The sequence below is a fragment of the Euleptes europaea genome, chromosome 11 (assembly GCF_029931775.1).
Source record: "Euleptes europaea isolate rEulEur1 chromosome 11, rEulEur1.hap1, whole genome shotgun sequence".
Lineage (NCBI taxonomy): Eukaryota > Metazoa > Chordata > Lepidosauria > Squamata > Sphaerodactylidae > Euleptes > Euleptes europaea.
The window spans coordinates 21,947,975-21,971,569 of NC_079322.1; the positions used below are offsets into that span (position 1 = coordinate 21,947,975).

A 23,595-nucleotide genomic window follows, 5' to 3' on the forward strand; every position below is an offset into this window, starting at 1 on the left:
ATAGCAACTTAGTCCACTTAAGTGGTAAGCTGCAGTACTGCAGTCCAAGATTTGCTCATGACCTGCGTTCGATCCCGACGGAAGTTGGTTTCAGGTAGTTGGCTCAAGGTTGATGCAGCCTTCCATCCTTCCGAGGGTGGTAAAATGAGTACCCAGCTTGCTGGGGGTAAAGGGGAGATGACTGGGGAAGGCACTGGCAAACCACCCCATAAACAAAGTCTGCCTAGGAAACGTCGGGATGTGACGTCACCCCATGGGTCAGGAATGACCCGGTGCTTGCACAGGGGACCTTTACCGGGTCGTTCCTGAAGCATCATCTCAGATGGTCAGGAACTGGCAGCATCGCTTCTCAGCGCCTGACAGGATGGTGCCTGAGGGCAAGGCTGCCAGGAGAGGACTATGGGGACAAAATTTGTGAGCTGGAGCAAGTCATATGTTTCGTTTTTATGCAATGTTTGGGATGGATCTGGGTGAGGTGAGGATGGGACCAGAGCGAACCTTTGTTGGAGGCTTGTGGTAGTTCTCAGTCGTACTTCGAGAAGGTGGATTTGGCACTGCTTTTCAACACCTGTATGCAGCATCTGGAAGTGAGTGCTATTTTTGGAGTGTGGAGTCATCAGTGAGCTGATGGCACCCAACACTATTTTCTTTTTCTGTCAAATCAAGGAGCAATGGAGGGTCCCTCGGGCAATTGCCTGGTTGCAATTATAACTAAAATATGGAGAAAGGCTTTTAGCGCCTCTGAAGCTCCAATTTATATCTGAGCATCTCTTGCTTTTAATGAGATGCACAGTGTGTAACAGAACATGGCATACCTAGAGATTTTGGCACTGTAACCCTAAGTATCCATTTTGTTTCCAGACCACTGCCTTGAACTTCGACGCTGAAAGATGTAACAAAAACAAGACAAAAGGAGTGTTAAATCAGCATTACATTCACCCCTTGGTACTCTTGTTCACTTCAGCTTCCTCTTTAATTGGAACTGGAAGCAAATTGTTCCGCCAGCATTTCTGTTCAAAGAGTTTCCCCTCGCATATAAATAGCTTGGAAAAGGTTTAAACGCTGCCTGGAAGGAAAGAGGATTGAACATAGTGTTGGCTCTGACAAGGTTTCCATAAATCATCATAATCTTCATGCAGTCATCTGCTAAAAATACTGCCAGTGATGCTATGTGAAGTGGATGTGTTGTTTATATGTGCAGGTGCATAATCTTCTGCGATTATCTGCTTTGCAGTTGTGGAGAAATGGCGCAAGATGGGAGGTGAAAACTGGCAGCTCATAGAACCTGTTGATGGATTTCATCCTAGTCAGGTAAAAGGAATAGTGTTGTGTGCGTGTATGTGCACAGGCATGTGTGGGGTGGTGGTGGAGTAGAGGATAATCTGAAAAAGCTCCACATCTAAAGGAACACACACAGTGCAATTACACTGGAGTCCAGTAGCATCTTTAAGATGAACGATGTTTGTTTCAGCAGAAGCTTTTGCAGGTCAGAGAGCTCTCTTCTGCAGATGCATGAAGCGCATAATTGTGGGGCCTGATTTTATGTACGATGGGTGGAGGTGTTTCGTAGAGGATGGTGTAAAAGGATATCCAGTCAAAGGAGGAATCCATTCACACAGAGTAGGTGTAAGACTTCTGACAACTATCTTTAAGGTGCTGGTGTACTTGACTCCTATGATATTTGGCAACAGTGGATGAACCCGCTGGTGCCACCAGGGTTGCAAACAGGAAGGGCCTGAAAACATGCAAAGGGGCTCTGTGGAGTACTTAAAAGGGCACTGTTCTCTTGACTAAATTCTCTCCCTTGCCCAATATTGCTGAGAGGCTGAAAGATGCCCTTTAAATCCCTAGGAGAAATGCTTCGTCTTAACGCTGTAAAGAGAAAGGTTGCCACATCACTCACACAATTCTCCAATCTCTTTGATAGCAGATAATGCAATGTCTGGTTCTCAGAAAGTGTCATTAGCTGTTTCATCCAGGGATGAGATGTTAATGGTGACGAGCTAATGGAACAAAAGAGGAATCCCTCCCCCCCCCCACCCCGTAGTATCAGTCAAATGAGCAATGGACATAGAACCAAGACATTAGTATTTTCCACCCTGCATAAGGAGGGCAGCAGCAGTAGCTCAGGGGGCATGTTGCCACCAGATGCCCCACTCTGGTTGTCTGTGTCACCCATCTCCACCCACAAGCCAGTACACTTCTTTCCCTCCTTGTTCCTTTGTCATCTTAAAACACAACATGGCAAACTATGCTTGCCTAGTAGAGCTTCCCAAACTCTGTGTGGGGAAAAGGGATTATTTTCTTGTGAAACTGTCACAATATTACCTCCATCTTTGTGTGTGTGTGCGTGTGTGTGTGCATAGCAGTGCACAGGGGTGGGTGTGGGTGGGAAGCTTGCCTCAGGCCAATCAGTGCGATTCATGGATAAGGTGAGATTTGGACCAGAAATGTCCTGTCTCTCAACTCAGGGCCAAACAACGCAAGATGTTAATTAATGAGCCGGGTCTGAGCTGCTTACAGTTCCAAAATTAATCAAAAACTCCCCACTGGGGCCCTTTTGGCTCAGGAAAGTGGTGCAGGGCAGAAGGCAGGAGTCTTCTTCCCCCAGGCCATAGTCCAGGGCCAAACTGGGATATAAAAATGACATTACCCATGTGGTGGCGTTTCATTTCAGCACAGTCATCCCCAAAGTGGGGGGGGGGGATAATTTGCAGGAGATAGGGAGCCACAGGATTTGGTCTTTGGACTTTGTGTAGGGGAGGGTATTTGTTGGTAAATATGTGGCAGAAAGGTGTAGTTAAACATTTAAATATTTTTTTTAAAAAATGATTGAACATTTAAATGTACAACAAGATTTATTGAGATAATGTAAGTGAAAAATGCTAGATAAATGCCAGGCATTCTTAGGTCTAAAACGCATGGTTGCTTTAGCCTGCTTTATTCCCTGTTTCAGCCAGGATTGAACGCAAGTTTGGCGAAACGCATGCGTTCAATCCTGGCTGAATCCTGGCTGAAACAGGGAATAAAGCAGGCTAAAGCGACCATGCGTTTTCGCCCTTATTATTGCTATTGTTGTTCTTAGTTTTACATCAGACAAATGGACTCGGAAAGAATTCTACAGTCACCCAGGCTACCAAGGTTTCGAGATTAACAGAAGCAAGGTCTTTCTGGATTAAACAACATTTCAGTTATGCAGTCTATGATAGTGCCTTGTAAAATCAAATTAACAACAACAATAATATTGCTAGCTCAATATTGTCCCTTCTTGCTGGCAGCAGCATTCCAGAGCCTGGGGCTTTCTTCCTTAGAGGCCGAGGGCATCCTTGGCTGAGGGAGAGTTCCACCCATTCGGGCAGGCAGCAGGGACTTTCCCAGCACCTGAAATCCTTTTCCGATGGAGATGCCAGGGGCTTCCAGAAAGCAGAGCAATCAGCTCGGCAAAACAGAACTATCCCTGAACTGGGAACTCTGTTCAGCCCTCAGTTTGCAAGACCTGAGCAAGGCTGTTAATGACAGGACGTTTTGGAGGTCATTCATTCATAGGGTCACTAGAGAAGACAGTCATGCTAGGAAAAGTTGAGGGCAGCAGGAAAAGAGGAAGACCCAACAAGAGATGGATTGACTCTATAAAGGAGGCCACAGCCCTCAATTTGCAAGACCTAGGCAAGGCTGTCAAAGATAAGGCATTTTGGAGGACATTGATTCATAGGGTCGCCATGAGTCGGAAGCAACTTGTCGGCACTTAACACACACACACAGATTGGGAACGACTTGATGGCACTTAACTCATACACATCTTGGTTCCCTTACTGGTCTGATTTGACTGTATTAATGAATTCATTATTTATTATATTTATTACATTCTTTCGTTATGTATCAGTGAAGCATGTCAGGTGCCACCATCAGAAAGTAAAGGGTCACTTAAAGGAAATAATGTTTGTGAACTTAAAGTAGCAGCAAGTATCTCCTTCACTCTTTGTGCCACCCGAGGTGCTCCATTTGTTGACCAACAGGAAGTCACTGTTAGCTAAACTATTGGAGATCAATCCCCTTTCCCCATTTTTTAGAGGTGTCTGCTTTTTTCCAAGCCAGGGAAATGAAACCAGTTGATGGGCAGTAATGAGGTAATATTTGTAATGCCCTTGCTGAAGTGGAAAAGGAGAGCAAGGAGGGTTAGTATTTATCAGTGCTGGAGGAATTTTTGCCCTGAGCTGGATGGCCCAGGCAAGCCTGATCTGGCTAAGCAGGGTTGGCCCCGGTTAGTATTTTTATGGGAGCCCACCAAGGAATTCCAGGGTCACAATGCAGAGGCAGGCAATGGCAAACCGCCTCTGAACGTCTCTTGCCTTCAAAAACCCTACGGGGTTGCCATAGTTGGCTGTGACTTAAGGGCTCTTTACACACACACCCTGAGAGGTTTTAGAAACGATCTGAGTACTGAGTGACCAGATTGTTTTGTAGGATACAGTTACTGAAAATCAAGCCCCTTTAGTATTTGACAGGACCCTGCCAAAGTCCACTTCTTCAGACATTTCCCTTGAACCAGGGATCAACTATACGTAACCAAATTTTTAAAAACTATGCTAGCCTGCAATAATCACAGAAGGGGGCTACTTTGCCAGGATTATATGTGTTTGAAAGCTGTAGCCTAGTGTAGCAGTGGCAGCAGAATTACAAGTCACTTGCATGTATGGACTGGGTTGCCAGGTCCCTCTTCGCCACCAGCGGGAGGTTTTTGGGGCGGGGCCTAAGGTGGGCAGGGTTTGGGGAGGGGAGGGACTTCAATTGTCAAAGCAGCCATTTTCTCCAGGGGAAATGACCTCTATGGGCTGGAGATCAGTTGTGATAGCAGGATCTCCAGCTAGTACCTGGAGGTTGGCAATCCTAAGTATGGACATACATGGGCACACCGTTTGTTCTCTACTTAGACATGGTCTCCTTGTTGGAAAGGTAGCGCTGCGCAAGCAGTTCGAATAGTGTGCAAGAGAAACATTTCATCTTGTCAGTGATGGGGCCCTTAATGGAGTGGTGCTTTTTTTACTCCTTGTAGTTTCATGTTTATTGGCATCTCAGTCCAACTTTGGAGATGAAAGGAGAGCTGCCTTAATACACCAAAAATGAGGGGGTAAAATTATGGGTCAAAAACATCAGATAAAAGCGTATTAACTATATAAGAGAAACTATTCTTTTAAAAAAATGTATGTTAGGCGAAAACTAAGCTGTTTTGTACTTTAATAGTACTAAAAGAGTTTGTTTCGAGCAAACCTAACTGTGTGGACAAAATCCGTCTGAGGAAAAAAATACACACAGTAAAGATGAGATTCATCTAGCCATATTTCATCTATTTGTTTATTGTATCATAGTATCAGAAATATCAGCCAGGTAGTTATGAACCAAACTTTTTGCCATTTTAAATAATTAGGTTCATGGCCGTACAGGAATTTTCCAGTTCTTTTGCAGACTTCAGCAGGTGAAATTATTCATGGCCTCTCTCTGTTGTTTGATCCCCTCTAGTTTGCTTCTGCACTTCTGGCAAGAATCTTCTGGGAGAAGATACTCCGCGAACGGCCTCACATCCTTGGAAAAGCGAATCCACTCAACGACCAGATTGCAGCAATATTCAAAGATCAAGGAGGATACTGATTTCAAGGCTGAAGGCACCAGCAGTTTGCCTTCTGGAATGCTGATTAATCACCCCAACAAAGACGCTAGGCTTTCCAAACCATTTTGCTTAGGATGCAGGCCCAGTTCTCCACCCAAGCAACCCAGCCAAACCCCGGAGGCAGCAGCATGGGAGAAGGCAACAGGTATGGCTTATGCCAGTCATGACCTCCTAGACCTATGTATCTACCAGTCAGGTCCGGGCCCGATGCCTGAGACAGTGGCAATGCTGCCGGAGGGTGGGGGGTGTCAATACCCCCAATGTGTATGGTCAAGTACACTCTTGTCCCCCACCCTTGGTTTGCCAGGCACACTAACTTCTTCAGAGGTAGATGTGTTTTTTCTGGCGCATAGGCCACACATTTTGCCTACTTCTTCGTAAGCAATACTATTTAGCTAGTTTTGGAATGTCAAGAGCTGACCAACATGTAATTGCTGAAACAGCTTTCTTTATCAGCCAATCAGCCAGATTACTGCAACTCCACGCAATTGCATTTTTCACTGTGGACAAATGGATAGGGTTAACTCAAGTGTGCTGGTTTTCCTTTGTAAGATTTCACTCTGTGATCTGATTAAACAGTTTTGCAGAGGTTGGACTGTGTGCATTATAATTGTGCACACTGCTTCTCTATCACCACATTACATTGTTTGATAAAACCTTTGAGCCCTAATATGCTACATAAGCAGATTGGTTGATTAATCACCTAAAGCCTCAATTAACCCATCTTTCAGAGTATGGATTTTAATCAGCGAAAACAGATGTAATGGGTGGGAATGAGGGTTAAGGGCACACAGTGGACCTGATTCGGCCTCAGCAAAACGCTTTCAAATTCTATCCCTGTAATTAAAGAAGGCTGTAACCTATCAGAAGGGATCCAACCAATCAGATATGAAAGCGCTCATTATTTTTGAGGGTGTGGAATGATAAATATTAAAATGCCACTTCAAAAAGTGTGTGCAGCTTTTGTTTATTCTAGTATATCATGAAATATGACCACCTCACCTAGAAATCAGAACATTCTTTATCAATAACAGGTTAATCTTGACATTAATGCAGCTGCTCATATGTTTGAACCAGTCACACTGGGGAAAACCTCATCATTTTTACCAATATGAAGTAGTAGCCATTTTCGTTACCATTAGCAAACTGAACCGCTAGTTTATATTGTCCAAAGCTCCTTCCAAAGAGAGCAGCGGGGCTGTTCTTACATCAGCAGGAGTCATATTATTTAAGGTTATTTTCTTAATTATATTATGACAAGGCAACAAAGCACAAGAAATTTGCTCCAGCAACACAGGAGGCAATAAATGTGGTGCTCTGACCCAGCCAAGAGGAGTTGTATACTGGGGAATGGTTAAAAGCGAACAAGTTTGACAGTTGGAAGGGAGAGACAAGGGTTATTAACAGAGTGATTTAACAGAAGTATGATTTAAAGATCTGTAAAGGTACCAGATCTACAGTTAAAGTTCCCTTGTCTATGTAATTGAGTAAAAAATTGAGTAAATTGTTACAGGATTCCAGCAGGATTTGCTGGGTCCAGTGCATAAATTGCAGCCAAGTGTTGTATTTACATTTATTGAGCCTGTCTGGAAAAACACCCCCCCCCCCACCACCACCTTGGGCATGTATGTACCTTAGCAAGCCTTTATTTAGCTGGTATTGGAACAGAAGGAACTGACCGAAACATAACCGTTACATATTTATCTAACATAAACATCAGATACATGAAATCCCCCCCACACTGTTTATCTCACCAATTTGCAAATTTACGCAATTGCATTTTCCACCTGACAAATGGATAAAACCTGATCCCCTATAGGTCGTGGTCGCTATTTAATATTTACTGACTGTGTGCTTTTTTTCATCCCGGAATAAACTTTGTTCTTGTTGCCTTTTAAACAGTAAAATATCTTTCCCCCTGTCAGTTTACCTCTTTTTTGCAGTTGAGTCATCAATCATCATCAATCATAATTTATTTGCAGTCATAGACCATCAAATAAAGCAAATTTACACAGTTTAATAGTATAGGGTAAAACAAATACAAAATGGATTTGCTATTAAAATGGTTTAAAATGGCAACATTACCAAGATACATAGCTATTTAATATCAAAACAAAATCTAGATATGGGTAAAATTACAATGCTTGATAATATCCGAAGATTACCGAGGATAAAACTAGAAAGAAAAATAAATTAATAAGCATGCATTAAATCTGTAGGATCAAACAGTATTCATTCTCCATTTCCTTGGCTATTGTAGGTTCTTAAGCAATCTCTTCCTGATTTTAATTCCTAGCCAGGCAAAGCTAGCCATGCTTGCAGATAAGTTAGCCATTGTATCCGATAGGAGGAGCTGCAGTTGAGTCACAGCTGACTTATGGTGACCCTGTAGGGGTTTCAAGGCAAGAGGCATTCAGAGGTTATTTGCCATTCTGCCTCTGTCTAGCAACCATGGTCTTACATGGTAGTAGCCCATCCAAGTACTAACCAGTGCCAACTCTGTTGAACTTGCAAGATCTGACAACACTGGGCTAGCTTGAACTATCCAGCCTCATTATCCCTCAGTAATGAACCTGGCTTAGTTGGTTTATACCCAGGCCCAGGTTCTACCCCCTCAAACTTTTAAAATTCCCACTGGGTACCCTGGTGCAGTGGGGTAGGTGGGAAGTTGTGACAGAGAAAATCCTGTGAGATGCACCATCCAAAGACAACTATCAGAATTGTTTCAGTTGTCCAAAAAGCTCCAAAAATAAACACATCCTAAAAATAAAGGAAGCCACAATGTTCAGATTACCATCAACAGCAGTCACTTTATATTAGATTCAACACACATTTTAATCTCTACCATGTTAAATACTACTAATAAAAATTCCTTTCAGTTTGTGGATAATACACTAAACAAATGTTAGACCAAAACTACCTGCAGTCCTTGCTGCAGTCCATATCTGTCTTCCATTTGTTCAGAAAGTTGGACGTTATCTTGTTTTCACAATAAGAAATATATATATTTGTGCAAGTGTAAAAATATAGCCCTTCTTGGAAAATAAGAGGTTTGCAGCTCATTTTAAGCAACACTTCCATATAGGAAAGACATATGACCATCTTTCAGGACCCCACCAAAGCATAAACATTGCCTATTGAATTTCATTGCCATATTGGGAAGGAGGAAGAGGAGTTGGTTTTTATATGCCAACTTTCTCTACCTTTTTAAGGAAACTCAACCAGTTTACAATCACCTTCCCTTCCTCTCCCCACAACAGACACCTTGTGAGGTAGGTGAGGCTGAAAGACCTCTAAGAGAACTGTGACTAGCCCAAGGTCACCCAACTGGCTTCATGTGTAGGAGTGGGGAAACCATCCTGTTCACCAGATTAGCGTCCTCCGCTCATGTGGAGGAGTGGGGAATCAAACACAGTTCTCCAGATTAGAGAACACCGCTCCAAACCTCCGCTCTTAACCACTACACCATGTTGGCAAGTGTCAAGGGAGGGCATGTCTTAGCATAGGATTCCACTTGTACAAGACACCCTGGCTGTATAAGAGGGTGACTTGTCAATTGTCTTCTTTTTGCTTGGTACCACATGAGCCTTTCTCCAGTCTACCATTTAATTCGTTTGTTTCAATCCCTTTTGGTTTTACCCAATGAGTCATAGGCACTAGGCTGGTAATGTCTTGATTTTAGAAAAGCCCACTCTTCCCTGTGCCTTATGTTTAGACAAATCATCTGCTGCACTTTCTAAAAGTGTACTATTTTGCATGAATTTCATTCTTAATTTCAGCCATTTGTTTAATAATGTGACTACTTTTAAAGGCAGGTTAACAAAAACATTATCTTGGATAACCTCTTTGTTATAGTACCAGTTTTACCATTTAATATGGCACAATTATCCTTCTAAAAACTCCATTTCAGATTATGTTCAATCATACCTACGGTAATCACCCTAAATCAAAATATGCAGATAGATTATGGGTATACCTAATTGATGGCAAATGTCACCTCTACATGGGTAGCCTCATTCTTACTTGTTCAAAGTGATGTTATTACCAGAAATTATATGAAACAATTTCAAGGTAAGCTTACCTTAATTGATCCCTCAGGCTACAACAACGGCAGAACCACATTGTTGGCTTATGAACACTTTTGAAACATGCGGCACTGTAACAGGAGGCCTTGCTTCTGAGAAGACTGCTTTGCTAGAAGACTACTTTGATCTGGGAATAGGGGACAACTGGTTGGAAAAGCCCCCCCCCCCGTCCCATTGGTTTCATGTACCCTTCTCATGCCAGGTTTGCATTTAAACAGGAGGCCTGTGCCAGAGGAATGAACCTCTTGGCAAGAGCGCCATCGTGGTGCAGTGGTTAAGAGCGGCAGACTCTAATCTAGAGAACCGGGAAGAAGTCAAACCAATAAATAAATGGAAATGCTCAGATTGCCCAATGAGAAAGGCCTTATTTAACAACTGGCAAACACATTTTCCACATCTGAAAAATAAAGCTCATTCAAGTGTAAGCACTATTGATTTATATCTAGTAGTCATGCTACATTTTTACTTTTAATGATTTGTCTTAACTGATGCTGTGTAAACTAAAGTTAAGACATTCAATACAAGTTAGTAAAGAGATGGATGCATAAGTTTTTGGTAGTACACATGCTTTTCCAGGCTTTGGAAGGCAGCATGGTACCGTGGTTGGAGGATCAGTCCCTATACTGCCATAGAAGTTTGCTAGATGACCCTGGGCCAGTGACATTCTGTCTCAGCCTAGCCTACCTCAGAGGCTTTCTGTTGTAAGGGTAAAATAGCGGGTAGAATGATGTGTGCTACTTTGGAGCAAAAATCGGGGGGGGGGGGGGGAAGCAGGGGCTAAGTATATAAGTAACATTAGAATTACTAGGAATTTTGTATGCCTACACAACTTAGATCAAACGTGATAGTATTGTATTACCCATGGTTAGGTAAAGAAATTGATTCCAATAGGCAAGTGTTGGGGGAAACAAAGTATGCAGTTTTATTAAACAAAAAATACACCCTTTTACCCAAGCTAAGTAAACTTTTAACAAAAATACCCTTTTATCCAGGCTGAATATGGAGATGGGAAGTTGTCTCCTGGGAGGCAAGCAAGCCGCTTCTTCTCTGGCAGCCGTCCTGATGCTCCAGACGCCCTCCTGCTGGCTGGCTGGCTGGCCGGCTTGAAGCCCTCCCCTTCTTTTAACAGAGTGAAAACTAACCTTTTCTCCCATCACCAGGTGCTCATCATTTACAGTGCTGTGTGAAACTCCCTAATGACCTGAGATTGCTCTCACATGGGGAAGGGCTGCATTGACCACCATCTACCTCCTCGTAGTACAATGGTCTTCCGCAGTTTCCACTACATTCCACCCCTTGGTGATCAATACACCCTTCATCCATGTGTTCCTTTTGGCAACTCAGGGTTCAACTATTTACATTTCCAGTTACCTCGATGAATCAAGTATACCACCCCTCCCAAAATCTGAAGTTGTTCACCACAGGCACCAGTTCAGCACAGTGGCTGCTGGATTGTCCTTTCCCAGCCCAAGTCAATATGATTAGAGTTGCAACTGCACACCACACTCGTTCTCCCCCCTCATACTTGGCTGAACCATCTGTGCACCAAATAGTTTCATGAGCCACTTCTGAATAAGGGGGAGCCTTTTTGACAGGCAACTCTTCCTGCAAAGCACTCACTCCTTGGGGGCCAGGGTGAACTTGCTCAGATGGGGGTTGAGCTCTGCCTACCAGAGGACTGACTGAGTCACCTTCCACCCAGTTCAGGCTCATTATCACTAGCTCCTGGCCAGTCCATCTTTTTATCTCGACCAGAGCCCAGTAGCATTCTAGCAGTGGGTCTTTAAAGGGAGAATGGTTTGACATGGCGTCTGGCAGCCTCCGCGACCAGAAGCCCAATGGCACACATTCCCCTCCCTGCCCTTTCTGCCAAAGACTCCATACAGTCACCTCTATGGTAGCAGACAGCAGCTCACATGGAAGTCCTTTTACAAAGGGACCCAGGGGCCTAGCAGATACTACAGCAGCCTTGGCCTCTGCCAGGGCTGCCTGCTGATGCTCCCCCCTGTTCCCATAGGCATCAATATACACTGTGGGGTTCCCATGGATTGAAGCCACAGCTCCTGTGAGGAGTATATGTGGGCGTGGGTCTCCAGGAATGGCTGTCTTCATTAGCCTACTCACTGGAGCCTTGCCACACCCCTAATCCAAAGGTATGGGCATCTCCCACCCCTTTGATACACTGGGTACAGGTGAATACCAGAAGTCTTCCTCCTCAGGTGGAGCAGTTGGTGTTACTCCTCTCACCTCGACTCCTTTGGTCTGCGGTACCTTCCCTTTCTGCTCCTGAGGAGCACATTTGCGTCGCCACAGCTGGAACAGGTCAGGTGTTGGAAGGCCATCAATCTTCTCCTTTTCCACTCCTTGCCTAAGGAGCTCAAAAAACATCTGTTTTCGGGTTATTTTTGGCCCTTTTGTTTTATCCTTGGACCTCTCTACTGCAGTTCGTGCTCTGGGCTTATTTTCCCTGGGAACATCCCCCAGCTGTCCCAGAAGGATTACCACATCCCCCACTGCTCGCCCTTGAGCAGGTCCCAGCAGGGCTAATAGAGCACCATGCAAACTGGGCGGGGCTCCCCTAATTAGCCGTGCTCTCATACCTGCCGTTAGGGGCATAGGATCAGGACCTGGGAATCCCTGGATATATATCCCAGTCTGCATTGCCATCCCCCTAAGCTGTGCTGTTGCCTCAGCAATGGTGTTCCAGGGTGGCAGATGTTCTTCCCAGTCCATGGGGGCAGGGTACCGTTGTCTGATGCCCAGGCAAACCCAATCAAAGAGGGTCTGTGTTTGACCAGCAGCCCCCCTCAAATACCCATTAATGAGCACGTCATTGGATAACGCACCTAATTTCAATAGCTCCTGGGGGCTCATATGCACACCTGTATAGCCTTGGTCCCAAAGCCGTACCAACCAGTGGCTTAAATACTCCCCCGGCTGCTGCTTAGTATTTTTGGTGATTTCAGTCAGCTCCTGCTGGCTGAAATCCCTCACAGTGCGAGTAACCTGTGCTTGCCCTCCAGGTGGCCCTTTGGCCTTGTTGGTAACCAGAGGTCTTACTTGCACTTTCTCCTTGCTACTACCTTCCCCCTCAGTCCACTCTGCCTCACTGGAATCCCCTGAACCTGCGGAACTCCAGTCTCTAGGGACCTTGAGTGCTCTGGTTTTGTAGGGGTCTTTCTTCTGCTGCTGGTTCCGTTTAATCTTAGTTAAACGAACAGCTATAGCCCCTGCCTGTTCCTCAGCAGCATTCCTGCCTTCTCTTGCCTTCTTCAAGGCTTCCTGCAGAATTAGTTGCTGTTCTTTTAAGGCACTTATTTCTGCAGCCTGCTCTTCCACCTGCTTCCAAGAAGCTTCCAACAACTCCCAGACCATTCTTAGTGCAGTGAGAAGTAGCCAACCCACTTTGCCACATTCCTCTACACCTGCACCTTCCCTTATTCCTATCTTTTTAAAGCATTTACTTATTGCCCTGGGTGTGGGACCTCCTGCTTTTTCCAGCTCAGTATCCCATTTGGTAGGTGGGGTTATTGAGTTTAACATGTGCGCAGCTGGAGCCCATGCACTGGTACACGACCATCCTGGGATGCAGCTTTGCACATTCCCTGCATTCCTTTGACCCCATATTGCCTCTGGAATCCTGCTCACAGCGCCAATTGTATTACCCATGGTTAGGTAAAGAAATTGATTCCAATAGGCAAGTGTTGGGGGAAACAAAGTATGCAGTTTTATTAAACAAAAAATACACCCTTTTACCCAAGCTAAGTAAACTTTTAACAAAAATACCCTTTTATCCAGGCTGAATATGGAGATGGGAAGTTGTCTCCTGGGAGGCAAGCAAGCCGCTTCTTCTCTGGCAGCCGTCCTGATGCTCCAGACGCCCTCCGGCTGGCTGGCTGGCTGGCCGGCTTGAAGCCCTCCCCTTCTTTTAACAGAGTGAAAACTAACCTTTTCTCCCATCACCAGGTGCTCATCATTTACAGTGCTGTGTGAAACTCCCTAATGACCTGAGATTGCTCTCACATGGGGAAGGGCTGCATTGACCACCATCTACCTCCTCGTAGTACAATGGTCTTCCGCAGTTTCCACTACAAGTATGGACTCATTAGCCAGCTGATTTTTCAATACATTTTGCTGTATGATCTTCTGATGGCAGGCCATCTGTATTGGGATTATTGTGTAAATTTCTAATTATTTTGATCCAAGATTTAGGTTGTAAGTATTACCATCTGCCATCCATGTTTATTTACACTGTGAACAGAAAAGTTATGCTAAAGATAATTGCTTCCCCTTGACTCATTTGAGACTGAATAGACATTAGTTTTAATAACTTCAAGTATTTTCTTAGTTTTTGGAGATGTACATTTCCTAAATATTCTCTTAAATAATCTAGCAAGTTTCCTTCTCGTGGGGAGGGGGTTGTAGCATTTGGTGCTGGTCTCTTATTACCACCTGTGAGTCTCCTACTAGAAAATGAGCAAGTCTGTCAAGGGCATCCTTAGTTTAAACAATGGTGTTTCAGTTTCTAACAGTTCACTATTCCCATTATAATGCATCATTTGCAGCCTTTTTCTGATAGTAAAAGTCTGTCAATCGTGTCTGAATGCAAGTTACACAAAAGTAGAATTTGTTCTTCCATTTTTAGTTTGATAAAGAAACAGTTTTGTAGTACAGATGGACTGGAGTGAAACTAAGAAACATAACTTAAAATATGTTTTGTTGGAGGGCCGCCAACTTTGGCTTGGGAAATCCGTGTAGATTTTGAAATGGAGCCTGGGGAAGGCAGGGCCCTCAAAAGCCATAATGCCAAAGTCCACCCTCCAAAGCAGTCATTTTTTTCAGGGGAACTGATCTCTGTAGTCTGGCTATTAGCTGTACTTCCAGGGGAGTGCCAGGCCCCAGCTGGAGGGTTGACAATCCTATCTTGATGTCAAATGTTATTTCCAATACTACTGCTGCATCAATGCCAAAATTCAAATAAATTGAAAGTTGTTCACTAACAAATGGACAAACCTTGTCTATTTGTTGAGGGGCACCTTTGAAGAATGTCGTTTAATACTTCTAGTTTTGCTTACAATTTCCTCTTAATCTTCTATAAACTGTCATAGTTGTTAATTCCTGCTAACCTGTCATGTTGCTTTCTCAGGGCCTCTGTGCCATAGGCTTGAAAGATTTCATATTACGGTAAAGCTTTGTCTTACCAGCTATCCTTGTACCTTTAATCATTTTGCCAAAACTTGTCTTTGAGTGTTTCCTAAGTGTATATAGGGAAATATTTTGTGGAGTCCCCCGCCCCCAGCATTTTAGAATACCTTAGAATTATAAGTTTTTCCCCTGCTCTTGCTGTGACTCTACAAGACCTCTACTTATTTTATCATACAGTTGGGACCTATGTATGTTTTTACAATGACTTTTGCAGGATCAATTTAGGTACCAGAATGAACCCAGAACAGCTGTTTCTTTTCTATATAATTGCATCTCACAGATGTTTAAGTCCATGATTTCCTTCATTGGTGACCAGCTGTTAATCAAACACCTTTCAGAATAAAGGCAGTCATTAAGCAGTTCTTCTGGTACATTCTTTCTAATCAACTCCTAATTACCCCAAAATTAGTCAAACGTACCCCATTTCATTAGACCCTGTACAGGTGGATCTTGTTAACCCTTGTTGGATTTAGGATTATACACAGCTGAAATAGAGGTCAAAAGGTTGTCACTTCCCTCCTTTGACAGTAGTCTTTAACAGGTGAAGAACAACCAAGGTTAGATATGGAATGTATGTTCTGTCATATCTAATTACACACTCAAAGCTAATTGGTGAACAAAGGTCTGTTTGTTAAGTAATATAATCAAATGCTATTTACACGTCTTGTTCTTAAACCAAACCACTGATAATTGCATTCAAATTCCATACAAAGTCCTTTACTGCAAGAATGTTATTCTTGTACCTGCTAATGGCCAGGCCTTTATGTGGGGGTCCCGTTCCAAGGGCTTTGCAGCTTTTGCCTTAGCAGGGAACAATAGAAAATTCATCCCTGGTAGGGTTCTAGAAAACAGAATACTTTCCCCTCCCGAACACTGAAAGGGAAAGTTTGGGTGTGCTCCTTACACATGCCACCCCCCACTATCAAAAATAAATTACAGCAGTGGAAGTGACCTGTGGACTCAACCTGTATTCTTTACTAAGCACACCTGTACAATGGGAGGCTCCTGGATAGAATTATATCACAGTGCCAATCTGATATGTTGTAATGCTGCATCCAAAATAACAAAGAATGAAGATAGCCTGTCTCAAGCTTATGCTCGACCGGTTAATCTCTACACTCTAAACCCCAGTGCACCAGGCTAAGTGTTTGTCAGAAACACAGTATATAAATATTTCAACAAAACAATATTCTGGATCCAAATCTTTGTTTTCTACTGTTGCAGACAATCATTGGCAGACAATCCCTTTGATACATTTAAACATTTATTTATGTGGAGAAGTTTATAAACATCAGGGAAAAATAGCAATTGTCTTACAGAAAGGAGCAGTTAAAGTGTTAGTGTCTAAGCATATAAAGCAACAGTTTAGAGGAAGTGCTCTGATGCTATTTTAATACACACAGCAGCGACACAGCATGTCGTGGTACCCAGCAGAAAGCATGTGTGAACGCTGCACATCTGATGCTTAACTGAGAAACTTGGCCACCGCACTCATCGGCCAAATTTACCTGCAGTGACAGACATCTCAGCTATAAAAACCTACAGACCCTGAGTGCCTAAGTAAGCTCTACAGTCTACATGATATTCCTATGGCTTCCTAGTGCTGAAAGGTCAGTGGAAGTTTTAATTTGCTCGAACTATGCAATGCAAGTTGAATATGGCTAGGGAAAGAACAGTGAGAAGAACTGTTTTGTTTTTAAAAAGAGCAGCTTCAAGAAAATATTCAGAATGCTTGTTTTCTAGGAAAATGTGCAACATCTTGCATAATTGGACATACCTGTAAACATATTATGTGCAATACCATGCACTAATGCATTTCTGCTTAACTTTATTTTGCCTATCGGGATCTATGGCTATTCTACCTTGTTCATATTCTAGACCGACACTTTTTACAAGTGCCAAGTATTGAATGTTAATTCCCAGGTGTTTCTTCTTTTAAATCCCCAATTAGTTTCTTAAGATACCTTTATTATGTAAAGCATTGAAGTTCCTGCTTCAGCGCCAGTTCCCCACTAAACCAGAAAGCTTAGCAGTATCCCAGTATGGAAAACCCTGTGCACGATAAAGCTGAGTTTTTTCTCTCTTTGCTTTCTTCAGCTCTTGAAATAAACCAAGCCCTGTTTAGTTAATAGAAACTGATTTTAATAGGGTACTGAACTATAGATTTCAAGGCATTATAAATATTTAGCACACTCAAGAAGAGCTTAAAAACCAGCTTCCGTACTCCAATACTAGAAAAGAGTTAGAACTCTAAATGCAGCAAAGAGTGCCATACATACAACACACCCGCTTCCACATTTTAAAGCATGAAGTGTAATGTAGAATCCAAAACACCGTATACAAAAGTCTTCATTAAGTAGTGATAGGGTTTGCCTTTGGCTTTATAAGCAAGCTTTCTGGGGGAGGTTTCCCACAATTCAAGGCTTCCCAATAGGGACATAGCAAGCATCGGGCTGCCACATGCGAAGATCAGCAAGAGCTTGATTTAGTTTTTGCATCCACAGATTACGCTCATCCTTAGTATCAGCAGACAACCAGTTCCTTAAAGAGAGAAAATGCAATATTGAGTATTAATTCAGACATCTCTTTGAATATGAAGAAACTGAGGTGGTGTTACCAATGTGACTATTCTCCAGAAATATCCTACCAATCACACAGATTGAAAACCCACAAGAGCAACAATATCAAATTTCCATATTAACCTCAGTGCTGAACTCATGTATGCATGAGTCCTGTTGACCAAATAAGCGGCAGTTTAAAATGGCTGTAAATGATTATTTAACGTATTCTTTGAATACTGAGGAAAATGGAGTATAACTCCAATTCTCAGACTTTCAGAAAGTAAAGAGATTAAGCAAAAGCCTTAGACTACTTACTTGGTAACGCAAAGTGTGTCTCTGCATTGGCTAACAAGCGTTTCCTTATCATCTTCCCTCTGTGGCCGAACAGTAACTAGTTCAAAAGTGTTAGGCCGAGCACAGAACTCTCTGTTGACTGGCTCAATTTGACGATTAGTGCAGTTTGCCAGGTTTAACGATCCCATTGGATGCTGAAAGTCAAAAGTGCCCAAATAATAAAGCAGTCAACAGTTTTCAGGGAACAGAATTTCATTTCATGTAAATTACATTTCTAATTATTAACTGCCTCATCAGAAATTCTACACAGGGAGAGGTCATATTTGCTCCTCCTACATGAGGCTTTCCAACAGTCATTAACCCTAAATTGTTTATTACAGTAATAAAGTTTGTGTGTGCCTATACTTTCAGGCAACCACAGAACTGTATCATGAGGCCCGTATCAAATTCATTGCTCCCCGATCAGTGAATTCCCCGATAAGCCAGCAGAATTCCTGACTAAGAGGCTCCTGATGGGTGATACTCCACACTTTTCGCTCCCAACCGCCAAATTCTGTGCCATCGCAATCAAAACTCGCAAAAATAGAATGGAAAAAAATTACTTAACTGCTATATTTTTAGAAATATTAAGATGCTAAGTTAATTCTTGTGATTTGTGTTAAAATCTTACATTTTAATAGCATTAGACTTTTATCTAATTTTATCTAAATTTATATTAATTTTGCAGTTTTATTAAGTCAGTAATTTTATGCATTACTTTTGGCTGGTCAAACAGACCGTACCAATAAACTATACAACCACAGAACTGACAGCATGTCCAACTCCAGCATTAATCAAGAAGAAGAAGAAGAGTTGGCTTTTATATGCCGACTTTCTCTACCACTTAAGGGAGACTCAAATCAGCTTACAATCACCTTCCCTTCCCCTCCCCACAACAGACACCTTGTGAGGTAGGTGAGGCTGAGAGAGCACTAAGAGAGCTGTGACTAGCCCAAGGTCACCCAGCTGTCTTCATGAGTAGGAGTGGGGAAACCAACCCAGTTCACCAGATTAGCCTCCGCCACTCATGTGGAGGAGTGGGGAATCAAAACTGGTTCTCCAGATTAGAATCCACTACTCCAAACCACCGCTCTTAACCACTACACCACGCTGGTTTAGAACTTAAAGAGTTCTAGAACTGTAATTACCTTGCGCTTTTCATCATCAGGGTAAGTCCAGTAAGAGATGCAATTACCAGAAAGCACACACCAACGCCGATGCCAAGCTCCAAACCCACTAACATCTTCAAACATAGTCTAAAGAGGGCAGGAAAAGTCAGTTTTCGTGAGAACTTTTTTTGCTCAAATGTGCTGAGGACCTTTGACCTTAGTAACCAAACTACTGGAACCCCTATTCCCCCCTGTGCCGCCGTGACAATGGCTCTGGGCCGGGGCTCCGTCGCTGCTAGAGGCCCCAGCACCGCCCAGCTGACGGGCGGGCACGGGCGCGCCCCGTGGCCGCCACAGACGGGGGAAGGAGGGAGAGGGTGGAGCGAGCCAGGGAGGACCTTTAAGGGCTTGGGAGGAGGGGCCACAGGGGCAGATGGGGAAATAAAGGCGGGAAAGAGTGGAGGCCGGGGAGGAAAGCAGCAGCACTGACAGCAGCAGCCCAAACCCTGTGCGGTGACAAGAGGGCAAGCTGGCTGCTACCGACGGGGAGGACAGTTCAGACTCCCCGTCGGATTGCTCTGAGGCCGAGGAAGCTCTCCTCGACCTGCCCCAAGTACGGCGTGAGGGGCTAGGGTTGCCAGCCGCCAAGGCCACGCCATACACCCAGTACTTAGTCTGCTATATTTATTTACAGTACTTAGTCTACTATATTTTATTTTTTATTTTCTTATTAACCCCTATCTGGACCCAGTGTTGACTATGCTTGCATAGAGCAGCCTGTGTTAGGGCTCATAATATACACGCTGCGTTGTGTACGCACTGTGTTATTGCATGTGTTGCGTTAGCACTTCTTTTTAAAAGTCTTTTTTTTAATCCTGTTACAAATGGATCCCAATACTTCTAATCCTGGACCAAAACAAAAACGCAGGTCATACGAAGCTGGTTTCAAACTTAAGGTTCTGTCAAGAGCAGAAGAAAGAATTTTTATTTTGAAATTTACCAGTAGCTGCTGCATTTCCCACCCTAGGCTTATATTCGAGTCAATAAGTTTTCCCAGTTTTTTGTGGTAAAATTAGGTGCCTCGGCTTATATTCGGGTCAGCTTATACTCGAGTATATACGGGTAATAGTAGTTTGCTGGTACTAGCCAGTACTTTCATAAGAAACAGCGCTATCTGCTGGATTCAACTGTAACCAGTGAACTAAAACTGCCAATTCTGATCTAGCAGCTGCGATTAGGTTCATATTTGTTATTATAGTTTTTTTGAGATTTATTCTAGGCCTGCTGCATCAGCTGGAGCCTAGGAAGTCACATACATATTGAGAGGGTTCCCCTCCTTTTTCACAGGAAAGGAAAGCGGGTTTAGGAAGCTCTACATATTAGGAGGGCTTGCTACCAATAATGCTATAATCTTTCTCTAAATTGTACTACACTGCTAATTAATATTATTTGTAAATTATCAACATGATTAAACAGGAGCTTGACAAATCAATGGGTCAGAAGGTTAAGCATAGTTAAAGCAAACCATGGTGTGTCAATTTTAGGAACAAGCATGGAGAATACTGTCTTCCATGCATGTCGCAATGAAAAATCTTACATCTAAAGCACTAACTATGGTTTCTTCTCTTTTCTACAAACCAGGAGTTCAAAGCAGGATTAAACAGCTGTCTGGACTCCTGGTTTACAGGTGATGCTCTAGTCTTGCAGTACAGGTAAACAAAACTATGTGTTCAAAAACAGTCAGCTCACTCCTGCTGGCTCCTGGCTTTGAAGATTATCAGCCTTATTACCAAAGAAAGAACCTAGGGTTGACTAGTCTATACATGTAATGACTACTGACTACTTACCAAAAATCCTCTCTCTTCTACACATGAATCTGTTTGACATTTAATCTTCAGGTATATGTGGCCTTCCAGAGGAGACAAAAATGGAACCTGAAAAATTAGCAGATAGAAGAGAGTAAGTGTAACTTTTAGAATCTTCCAACGCAACATAACTTTATCAAGTCAAACAGGTTTAGGTCAGATGTAATTACAATCTCTGGTCCCATGAACACAACTAGCTTGTTCATAGGTATTCCAGGTGAAGGTTTAATTTTCAGATTTCTGGGAGGTATGGGCAAGTATTTGGATGGGAGACCTCCAAGGAATACCATGGTCATAATTTGTTTTCTGCAGTGTTTATAGTATGCCATGTCTGCAACCTTTTATCTGCAATACTTTTATATTTTGTAATCCATTTGGAATCTCAGTGAGGGAGGCGGGCTATAAACGAATAAAGGAGAAAAGGGCAAAATGTTGGTAGTGCATGTCTTAATGACCGAGGACATTCACTATTTAGAACACAACATGGGTTTAAGTGCCGTGTATAAGTGGGGGGGGGAGGCAGCTCACCTACATTAGAATCATAGAGTTGGAAGGAACCACCAGGGTCATCTAGTCCAACCCCCTGCACAATGCAGGAAATTCACAACCACCTCCCCCGCACACCCAGTGACCCCCTACTCCATGCCCAGAAGATGGCCAAGATGCCCTCCCTCTCATGATCTGCCTAAGGTCATAGAATCAGCATTGCTGAAGGATGGCCATCTAACCTCTTCTTAAAAACCTCCAGGGAAGCAGAGCTTACCACCTCCCGAGGAAGCCTGTTCCTCTGAGAAACCGCTCTAACCGTTAGAAAATTCTTCCTAATGTCTAGACAAAACCTCTTTTGATTTAATTTCAACCTATTGGTTCTGGTCCAACCTTCTGGGGCAACATTCTTTTACATGGTTCAATAACTTACTTTGAAAACAAGTAGGATAATCATTTTACATACAAGCTTTTCAGTCTAGTTCTCAAGAAAACAGTAGTACTACTGTAACAAGATAGTTTCTGCAGGCATGCAAGTGTTTCTACAGGCACAGGGACCAAGGCTCAGCACAGCTGTCCTTCACCACTAGCAAATGCCTGTAACTGGTTTTCAGATTCTCCCCACCACCACCGCAGCAGCCGCCACCAAGCATAGCTGGTACGCAGCCAATCAGCTTGGAGGATCAAGCTGCAAGTCTGGATCTATGGGCAGCACCTTTCTTATTAGTATTACCTATAACTGAGTGCATCATTTAGACATTTAGTCCAGCCAAGCAAAACTGAAACACAGAAGACACCCTGCCTCAAGCACACACAAAGACACTTAATTGGTTCATATCTCGGCAAAGGAGAACATCCGCCTGTCCCAGGCATACAGACAGCTCACTTGAAGGACCAAAACAAGTTTTTCAAGGTTTGTTCATATCACAAGGACAAATTTCAGACACTTGTTCTGAACTAACAGCAGCTGGAGGGAAAGACACTCGTTCACCCCTTTCATGTAAAAAAGCAGGTGCCAAAAGCGAAGATCTGAATGTAGACCTGGTAAACACAATCTACAGAAATTAAAGTTTGCTTTTAGCACCACTAACATAAGAATGCTATCCCACAATTAGAGAAAGCCAAGAGAAAGTCACGTCCATTTGTAGCATTTGAGGATGAGTGATTCCAAATCCAGAGAGGACAAAGAACTTCCAAGTCTTACATTCTGTTCCCCTCTTCAGTATAAATTAGCCGAGTATCGGTTAGTTTCCCCTCCTTGAAAAAGCAACTGACTTCTTTTATTCTGATGAGCTTCACCTTCACTGCAATTTCTTCAGAATTGTTATTGTCCATATACTGTACAAAGGCCAAACTTAATTTGCCATATTTGAAGCAACATGGGCCAGGTCTCCATGCCCACAGTATACTTCATTTGCATGCCAAGATACCTTTGCCCAAGCAGAGTTGCTAAAGATCTTAGATCTGAGCTCTCTAGTAGCTCATGCTACATCTATTAGCCGACAAAGAAAGCAAGAGGTGCTTAGATTAGAATTTACACAAGACTCGAACATGACTTCTATCAACTGCCTTAGAGCCTGGCAATATTTCGCTGAACTTTTGCTAAGCACACATGTAGTAGAATGATTCAAGGGAACGCAAAGACAACATTTACTCTGGTTTTCCTATCCTTTTCTCCCATGTTGGATAAAGCACAGGAGTGTCCCTTCTTTGGTTTTTATAAGCCAGCAGGCACGTTTCTTGCAGCTCGCATCACATCAGTCAACGGCTGCCCACACCATATGAAGATCACTATAGAATGAAGTTTTGATGTTTTGATGTTGGAAGGCAATAACACAGCCAGCAGGGACATGAGGCTCAACTTATACCTTGTGGATAGCAACATGAGTTGCGGGCATATGCAGGACTGCCCTTGAATGGCCATGAAGCTAATTTAATCAGACAGCAAGACAGTACCAAATTGCTCTGCATGCAACCATTAATCTACTTCTGCTTTGTGCGGACACGCAAGACGTTTGTTCCTTTGACTGTAAATTTACTTATGTCACAAAATGAGAGAGGGATCTGCTAGTTCACTTCTCAATACCACATCCTTGACTCTAGAGAGATGTATGCTGTGACCTGCCTAGAGGGCAGACATTCCTTTTTCGGAACCTTCAAACACTGCAGTCAGAATTATCTGGTGCTCGTGATGAAGGTTTCTTTGAAGCCTAAGAGCGAACAGTCTGCTTATAGGATTGCGTGTTTTGCTTTTGCAGTTCTTTCAAAATGGTGATATTTAGCATT

The 23,595-nt window shown here is 43.1% G+C and overlaps 2 protein-coding genes across 2 annotated transcripts in view; one reads left to right on the plus strand and one right to left on the minus strand.

Moving 5' to 3' along the window:
* Positions 1 to 5,646, plus strand: part of AOAH (acyloxyacyl hydrolase) — an 89,340-nt gene extending 83,694 nt beyond the window's left edge. Inside the window, exons 21-22 of the mRNA XM_056857043.1 lie at positions 1,235 to 1,311; positions 5,518 to 5,646. Coding sequence (XP_056713021.1) covers positions 1,235 to 1,311; positions 5,518 to 5,646 — 206 coding nt within the window. The remainder of the gene's footprint in view (positions 1 to 1,234; positions 1,312 to 5,517) is intronic.
* Positions 5,647 to 17,252: 11,606 nt separating this feature from the next.
* ANLN (anillin, actin binding protein) overlaps positions 17,253 to 23,595 on the minus strand; it is a 29,000-nt gene continuing 22,657 nt past the window's right edge. Inside the window, exons 21-24 of the mRNA XM_056857729.1 lie at positions 20,806 to 20,892; positions 18,998 to 19,105; positions 17,832 to 18,004; positions 17,253 to 17,496 (exon numbers count right to left, since the gene is read on the minus strand). Coding sequence (XP_056713707.1) covers positions 17,373 to 17,496; positions 17,832 to 18,004; positions 18,998 to 19,105; positions 20,806 to 20,892 — 492 coding nt within the window. The 3' untranslated portion in view covers positions 17,253 to 17,372. The remainder of the gene's footprint in view (positions 17,497 to 17,831; positions 18,005 to 18,997; positions 19,106 to 20,805; positions 20,893 to 23,595) is intronic.